Below are 8700 nucleotides of genomic sequence, written 5' to 3'. Positions count from 1 at the left end.
TTCTCTAACGAAAATTGTTTCGAAATAATTCCTGAAGAATTTATCTGCCATGAAGCTATCACTGTAAAATCACAGGAAAAATCACCATGTGAAGTTCAATTATTGAAAATGATGACAAATGTGTCTAATTGCCAACCAATTCCTGTGGAAATAACTGATATAAAAATACAAAAAGTGGAGCTGAACAAATGGATCATTGTAAGCCCGGATCATACAGTAGCAGTACAGAAATGTGGAAAAACCAGTGAGAACATCCCTCTCAAAGGAAGTTATTTAGTGGAATTGAACCCGGACTGTGTAGTGAAAATCAAAGACTTTCTCTTACAAAATCTCAAAAACAATAAAAACAAATTTAAGCAAATAACTCTACCAAGTATAGACTATAGTAAACCCAATTATAATCTTGCTTCAAAATTTAGTGCATTCAAACTGGACGATGTTAACCTTAATGAACTCCAACCAATTAAAGAAGCCCTAGAAGCAAAGAAGCAAGAAATGGACAAAATCGAAGATACTTCAATAGTATTTAACTCTATTGATGGCTGGACCATACTTATATATGTTATACTAATTTTAATTTTACTTTTTGTCATATATAGGTTTCTGAAAAGCAAATATTATGCCCCTAAGAAACAAAAGGAAACCTCGGAAGAAGTGATCATGATGGCCAGTCATTCTAAGGAACAAAATTCTGAAGTTAACCCCAGAATTTTACGCTAAGGGTGGAGGAGTTATGGAGGGCCAATATACCCTTTTTAATGTTAAAGCTCTGACACTGTTGTGTCGTGCACCAAAGAAACTACCCGTTTTAAGGGCCGTCGACCGGTTCGTTAAATAAAATACGGAAGGTCTGTACAAAACACTTTAATTTCCTGACAAAACTAGCAAAATCTAATAAAGTTTCCCGCTATCTTTTTTTCCTTCTACATCCATACAATAACAACCTTGCTTAACCACACTTTTTTAGGTTGTCTTCTACTTCTCTTCTTTTCCGCCCCATTCAACCGTCTCTTATACCCAACATTTCTGACATTCTCCCACCTAAGAAACATTGCTGACAAAAAAAATGTTTCTTAAAACTAAAATTAAGCTCGTAAAGCTAAACAAACCAAAGATGGTAACTACATCAAATTTCCTATAGAACAAACACTAGTCTAAATAACGACTTGGAATCTTACTAATGCGTCCACACCTAGTTGTTTTCTCGACTTCAATGCCAACATCTTCCATCTCAGGTTCACAACTCTCCTGAGAAAGCGGTATCTGTGGGTTTTCGCATTCTGTCGAAGTCACAGGCGAATCCCCTTCAGTCTCAGTTCGAACACGAAGCTTAAAATCGCCCAACTCTGAGAGTCTTTCAGGATCACGTCCACACTCCAATGGAAATAGTCGTTGTAGCGGACGAAGTAAGCACCCTTTGATAGTCTCCACCTTGACTAAACGAATCTGCCCATCTTTTCCTGGAAGTACGTCTACAACACGTCCGATAGGCCATTCCAAACGCTTCGTATTGTCGCTGCCGATGAGTACCAACTCACCAATGTCAACTGGGCGGGTCACTTTTCCATCGCAAAATAACTTCAACTGTCCCAAGTATTCTGAACGAAAACGTTTTCGCAACATTTCACGTAAAGTCTGAAGTTTCCGTATCTTACGGCTGAATGAAGTTTTGTCGATGACGTCACAATCGGGTAATCGGTCTTCTATCTGTTCTCTTAAAAACATGAGGGGAGTCAGTGCAGTCAGATCTTGGGGATCTTCTGACAAGTAGGTGAGAGGTCTGGAGTTGACTACTGACTCGCACTCACACAATAGCGTCGATAATTCTTCATAATTGAGGCTGGCTCGTCCCAACACTCGCCTTAATATCTGTTTTAGAACACCTATTAACCTCTCCCAAAATCCGCCCCACCAGGCTGCAGTAGGGGGGTTAAACTTCCAGGTAATACGCTGGATAGCGGTTTCTCGCGTAATTCTCTCCCAATCTAATGTCGCAAAAGCATTTGCTGCTCCTAGGAAATTCGTACCGTTGTCACTGTAAACAGTATTAGGTCTTCCTCTACGCGCTACAAATCGTCGAAGTGCCTGGAGGAAACTAGAAGTGGAGAGTGAAGTCGTAAGTTCTAAATGTACGGCTCGATACACGGCGCAAGTGAATAAACAGATCCAAGCCTTCTCTCCAGTTTTGAGATACAACGGTCCCGCAAAATCTACTCCGGTCACCTCAAAAACTGCCGCATCTCGTACACGATCCATAGGTAGCGGTGGCGTTTTCGCCGACAAGTTCTTGGAGTTAAACCGGTTACAAACCACACAGTGCTTTATTACGGATCTAATGGTACGCCTTCCGTTAAGCAACCAAAATCTCTCTCGAAGGAGTGAAAGTAGACCCTGGGTTCCGACATGACATGACTTAATATGGACTTCCATGATCATACTCTTCACTATAGGATGTTTAGATGGCAACACTATGGGAAAACGAAAGTCATCGTTATCTGACCTTGTAGATATTCTGGACATGAGACGAATTAATCCTTTTTCGTCACACATGGGGGAAAAACCAATTAGTCTTGAGTCATTCATTCCAGTGAAACAGTCAGCTTGCACTAGTTTCAGGATTTGTACCTCTGCCGCGTGATGCTCGTCCGCATCAAGTTCACCATACTTCTTTGTATCTGGGCGCTTGCAATTGTTAATAAATCTCTGGATCCACCCAAACATGCGTACGGTTTTGGTGTACTTCTGAAAGTAATTAAAGTGCCAAATATCGGTTTTTTCCAAATGGTTCAATGTAGTGACAAGTTTCTTTTTCTTTTCCCCATTAATCTCTTCCTCATTGGGAACTTCAACGGCAGTTGGCCAAGTAACCGGGTCGTCGTAAAGCCATCGGGGTCCCTCCCACCATTTTAAGTCGAGTAACTGCTTCGGAGAGCACCCACGGGATGGTAAGTCAGCTGGATTACACACTCCAGGTAAATGTCGCCAGTCGTCTGCCGATGTCAGCTTTCTTATCTCGTTTACGCGGTTCCACACAAACACTCCCCATTCTTCCTTTCGTTGAATCCAATGTACCACAGTGGAAGAGTCGCTCCAAAAAAAACATGGAACTTCTTGTTCAAAATTTACCACCAAGGATGAGTAAAGACGAGCGCCTATGGTGGCCGCCAACAGTTCCAGTCGAGGTATGGTCATTTTTGTAGCTGCTTTACACAGAGGCGATATCCTTGCTTTTGCACCCAACAGAAATACCGACACTTTACCGCCTCGGACAGCTCGTAGAAAGACGACACAAGCATATGCTGATTGGCTGGCGTCACAAAACGTGTGCAAACTCAATTCCTCCGCTTCGTTGGTACCAGCCATTACCCAACGAGGTATTTTAATCTGTTGCAGGTAATGCAACTCATTAATCCAACTCATAAACTTGTGAGCTAAGTCTTCAGTCACTGGTTGATCCCAGGTCAGGTCGTCCTTCCATAATTGTTGAAGCATCAGCTTCGGTATGAGCGTAGTGGGACTGACAAAACCAATTGGGTCAAAAACTTTCTGTGTCAAAGCAAGTATCTGTCGTTTAGTAAGGGCGTTCATCTCCAAAGTAACGTCTTTCATGAAACTATAATTCAAAGTAAGATAATCTCCTTTGGGGTGCCAATTCAGTCCGAGCACTGCGCAGGTTTCTTCAAAATCACCAAAATCCATTCCTCCAGTGCGCTCCCACCCTCTTAGATCAAACAGTCCTTGTTTCATGACGATTGTTGATTCTCTGATGAACTTTTCAACTCCTGCTTCTGTGGATAAGCTAACCATACAATTATCCACATAAAAACTTCGTTTCAATTTTTCCACCGTCTCACGGGTATACAGCAGATTACTACTCGGTCGAACAGCATAAATTTAAACATTGGGACAGGTGATGATCCAAAGTGGCCCCAAGAAGGAAAGGACTGCTATTCAAACCAAAAACTACTCTTCGGTGGTTGTATACGACTTCGCGTCCTTGAGAGTCTAGCCATAAAAATTTTAAGAAGTCGCGATCTGCAGTATGTACACTTATTTGCAGGAAAGCCTTACGAATGTCCGCCACTACCCCAATCCTTTTTTCTCTGAATCTCAATAACATGGAAGGGATTTGTTCTATCAGATTGGGTCCTTTTTCAAGGCAGTGGTTTAGAGCAGGTTTCTCTTTCTCATGGGCCGAAGCGTCAAAAACCGGCCTTATTTTTGTAGTTAGACTGCTCTCTTTGATGACGGGCCTGTGGGGCAGGTAATGTCCCAGAAGATGATTAACTTTGTCTGGACTAACTTTCTCGATAATTCCTTCTGCTTCCCACTCGGCAAAAATCTGTTCGTATTGATCACATAAACCGGTGGATTTCAACCTTCGAACAACAGACTCTAATCTCTTCTGTGTTAAGCTATAATTGCTGGAAAGTGGAGCATGGTCTTCTATCCATGGTAACCTGACTTCATATCGCCCTTCTGAATCGATGTGGATTGTCTGATTAAAAAGTTCCCTGGCAGCAATGGCAGCTTCTTCTTTGCTGCGTTTATCCGAGGGTTCCTTAATCCCAAGAGCTTCCAGTTCCCACAGTTGAGTAAGGGACGCGTTTTGCACGAACAAATTTAACGTCGTCATGACGGTAGTTGAACGAGCGCCATTTTTGCTTGAAACTTTTCCCATAAGTGTCCAGCCTAGTTGAGTCTCCATGGCGATCAATCCACAGGGTAACTGTTCTCGTCGTCCGGTGTACAACATGCCTATAACATCAGCCCCTAACAACAATTCTATGGGACCAGACTGCCCACTATCTGATACTTGGACGCCCAAAATGTCTAACTCATTGGTCCAAGGTCCGTAAAACACCGGTGGTACAGTTCCACAAATAGTAAGTTGATCCAGGGCTTCAAAAGTATGGGAAAATAGACCTCTACAAACAGTAATATCAAAACACTCATGCGTCACCCACATCTCTGATCCCCCAAAAAGGCAATGTACAACCTTTTCCACTCTTTTGGGTTGACAGTAAAGCTGTGTGGCAGTATCTTTCAGTATATACGACCGTTGTGAGCCAGTATCCACCAGAGCCCTAACTACTTTTGACCCTCTATCTCCTTTTATTGTCACACGCAGCGTTTGCAAAAATACTCGAGTAGACGTGTGATTAGCTAGCGTATGTTCACGAAAATGACTACCACTTGGTTCCTCCGTCGTAGTTGGTTCGCACTGCTTGTCATTTCCACCATCCTGTTTAGTAGTGGCGAGTAACTCTGAGCACATTAAAGAAACGTGTGAACGACCACATAACAAACATCTCATTCTGCCCCTACATTGTCTCGACTGGTGACCGATTTTCAAACAACGAAAACAGGCTTTATACTTAGCGGCCACTTCTTTCCGTTGTTCTAGACTCATTTTTTGGGCTTTAAAACAGGCTTCGGACAAGTGAGTACCTGAACAAAACAAACAGCGATTAATGCGACCAACCTCTGCATTTACAAGACCCAAAGCAGTTGGTTCGTTATGAAGTCTGTCTTTTCCCCGTCTTTGACCGGCATTGTCTCCTCCAGACGACCTCATACCACTTCCTAAACCAAAGCCTTCAGCTGCTAGACTAATGCGCTGCTCATTTTCCACTTCTTGCTTAAGGAAAAGCATAAGTCGCTTTAGCCGAATTTCCAACGAAAAGTCGGTTGGGTCGTCACCACTAGCAGGGCTATTAAAAATAGCTGAACGTTGCCAAACCCTAAGTAAATCCTGGGGTAAACAAGACTCTATCAATGGATACAACATGGCGGAACATTTATCAGTTGTTATCCCAAGTGTCTCTAAAGCTCGCAACTGAGTTTCAATTTGGTCATATAGACTGCTTATCTCCATCTTTTGTTTAGAGGTTGTGTTGGTTAAAATCAACTTTAATAACTCCCTAACATATACCTCTATTTGGAGATCCTCCCTGCCAAATCTACTTTGCATGCTTTCTATAATTTTATAATAGTTCTCACTCATGGCCGGATAGCTCTCAACAAGTTGTCGTGCTCGACTTCCAGCTAAAGTTGCCTGGATTAAATATTCAATTTTATCATGGTTATCGATACTCTCGTCTTGGTGAACCTTTTTAAATTGAGCCCAAAAAGCCAACCAGTCTTTGATGCTACCGTCATAGTGTTTGAACTCAATACGAGGAAGTCTAAATTTACGCATACCTGTGTGGTTATCTTCAATACTCACAGTGCTTCTTCCATCAGCCCCCCTGTTATCACTACTTCCAGTTAGGGTACTAGATTCAATAACCTTGTTACATTTCAGCCTCAGTATAGTAAATTTCTTGGCATAAACATCACAGCTTTCTATATCAGCTTCCAGTTCAGCGGCTGTCGACGTTTCCAACAAAAGATCATATAGTTCACAGTCAATTTTGCTCAGACACTCGAATTTTGACTGTAACATTTCGAGGGAAGCTTGTATTAAGTCTTTGTCAGGATTTTCCGACTGTAACCCCACTTCTAGTTCATTCGCGGCTCGTGTAAACGCACTCCGGTACACGGTACGGCTTTTCTTTGTAATTTCAAGTCCCGTAGCCATAATAAACGATTTGCAAACCCGATTCAAAATCACTCAAAGTTTCGAGGTTAAAACGACAAAGTTCGAAACCCGGTAAAAGTTTACAAAACTCGACTGCAATGGTACGGATTTTCCACGCACTTTCCAGAGTAACACGGGGGTTTTCCAGCTTATTTACAGACCGAAAAAGAGTTCCACTATTTTCCACAATAAGTCCTGTCACGGTCGCCAAATGTTGTGTCGTGCACCAAAGAAACTACCCGTTTCAAGGGCCGTCGACCGGTTCGTTAAATAAAATACGGAAGGTCTGTACAAAACACTTTAATTTCCTGACAAAACTAGCAAAATCTAATAAAGTTTCCCGCTATCTTTTTTTCCTTCTACATCCATACAATAACAACCTTGCTTAACCACACTTTTTTAGGTTGTCTTCTACTTCTCTTCTTTTCCGCCCCATTCAACCGTCTCTTATACCCAACATTTCTGACAGACACCTTAACCGCTGACAAATATGAGAAGTCCGACGCAAGCACTCTTGGTCGCACTTCCCAAGCTTTAGTTGATAAGGTTTAGTATAAGTAACAGTGTACCGTAGTTTTAAGTGTCTTTTATTAATCCAACTTTGTATCGCACAAGTAGTTGTTAATAAAGTCCGCTCTTCATATTTGATTGTCGTTTTTTTAAAAAGGTTTTTAGTCGGTCGAAGAATAAAATTCGCTGCAGCACAAATAACGTAACATACGAAACTTCACCCGTCTTTATCCCACAATTACACACAATGTTCAGTTAGTCATTGCGAATATTAGATTCTAGCTTGGCTAGTCGACTTTAGGCGGGACGCAAGGTGAGGTAAATTTTACGATTTTCGGAGAGTGATCGGAGATCCGAATGGCGTTCGGCAGGCCGCGGTTTTGTGGAATTTGTGGAATGCGGACAGCAGGTCATATTTAATAATGGCGGCTTTGTTTACATGTTGATTGGAAATTTGCTCAAATTGTGTTTGATTTTTATTACTGGACAGTTTTAGACTGGTAAATCAGAGTTAAATCGATTACTTATAGTTGGGCATGTTTATGTTTATCATCAGCCGAGTTTTCCTGAGGAAAGTTGCAACAGGTAAGTGGAATGGTATGTAGGACTTAAAATTTCAACATTTTCGTTTTTATTTCAGAAAATCTTTGATAATCTGCCCCCACAGCTCATATAGCCAATGTGCATGAAGTATACTGGAACTTTTATTAAGTAACACAATGGTTATCAAAGACAGTATTTAATAAAAACCAAATGGAAACTGTATTTGGAAACCGAGAGGCAAATACATTTGAAAAAACTGCATCCAGCTTCAGCATATACCTGTTGAGGTATAAATCTAGTTGATTTACACATTGTTTAATATGTAAGTATAGGTATGTTACCTAGTTAATACCTACTTCTCATATTCTCTGTGTATCATTTTTTTTTTGTTTCTAGATCCATGAATTGCTACATTTTATTGTAGTGTAAACTGATGATTTTTTTGATTTGCATGCAGGTCACACCAATGCAGTACCAACTAAAGTTACATATGCTTTTATAGTTTTTGTATATTATAGTAGTGATTCTAGAACTGTGATAATATAACTTGTAATATCATATGGGAGTTATAACAGTTAAATAAATCTATGAAATTTATAGTTTCCATTACATTAATTAGGTATAATGTATTATTAAATAGTATTTATACCTATAAGTATATGTGCTATTGTAAGTTGGTAGAAATGTTATTATTTTATGTTAATACATTGTTTTAAGAGTTTAAAAGTTTAATTAGGCTATGTTTATGTCTATTTTATGTTTATTTTTACTAATTTATTAAAGAAAAATAAATTATTATTAAATTTATTTCGCTTTTGTATATTTTATTTTTTCTCAATTTTTCCTATGAGCATGAGGATATAATAAAATAATCATTGTTTTTGACACTGTATAATTGTTAAACCTAGTAAAATGGTAACAAAATATGAATATCTTCAGAAAATTATGGACACACCATCAAATTTAAGAAATAGCACTCCTATTACTTTGACAGAGATTTGAGTGAAACTGACTGAAACAGACTTTTCCTCTGATTTTTCATTGTTAGCAAATTAGACACCACA

The 8700-nt window shown here is 40.1% G+C and overlaps 2 protein-coding genes and 1 long non-coding RNA gene across 4 annotated transcripts; 1 reads left to right on the top strand and 2 right to left on the bottom strand.

Annotated features, from left to right (window-relative positions):
* Nucleotides 1–1149: 1149 nt before the first annotated feature.
* On the bottom strand, nucleotides 1150–3807 carry LOC145723941 (uncharacterized). Its single transcript, XM_081971962.1, has one exon. It carries the CDS (start codon nucleotides 3805–3807, stop codon nucleotides 1150–1152), a length of 2658 nt encoding a protein of 885 aa, XP_081828088.1.
* Nucleotides 3808–3871: 64 nt separating this feature from the next.
* On the bottom strand, nucleotides 3872–6583 carry LOC145723940 (uncharacterized). The gene has a single exon (XM_081971961.1). The coding sequence runs from the start codon at nucleotides 6581–6583 to the stop codon at nucleotides 3872–3874; it is 2712 nt and encodes a 903-aa protein (XP_081828087.1).
* An 880-nt stretch (nucleotides 6584–7463) lies between these two features.
* LOC145725547 (uncharacterized) lies at nucleotides 7464–8443 on the top strand. 2 transcript variants are annotated; one of them, XR_014177332.1, is made up of 3 exons: nucleotides 7464–7678; nucleotides 7734–7962; nucleotides 8033–8443. It is a non-coding gene; the product is annotated as an uncharacterized LOC145725547 (long non-coding RNA). The 2 variants fall into 2 exon arrangements; XR_014177331.1 differs by having other exon boundaries at nucleotides 7465–7678; nucleotides 7734–7958.
* The last annotated feature ends 257 nt before the right edge of the window (nucleotides 8444–8700 follow it).

This window comes from Ips typographus, linkage group LG2, assembly GCF_016097725.1.
Source record: "Ips typographus isolate SLU linkage group LG2, UJ_Ityp_2.0, whole genome shotgun sequence".
In the NCBI taxonomy this organism is placed as follows: Eukaryota; Metazoa; Arthropoda; class Insecta; order Coleoptera; family Curculionidae; genus Ips; species Ips typographus.
This window is presented reverse-complemented; position numbering and strand designations above follow the sequence as displayed.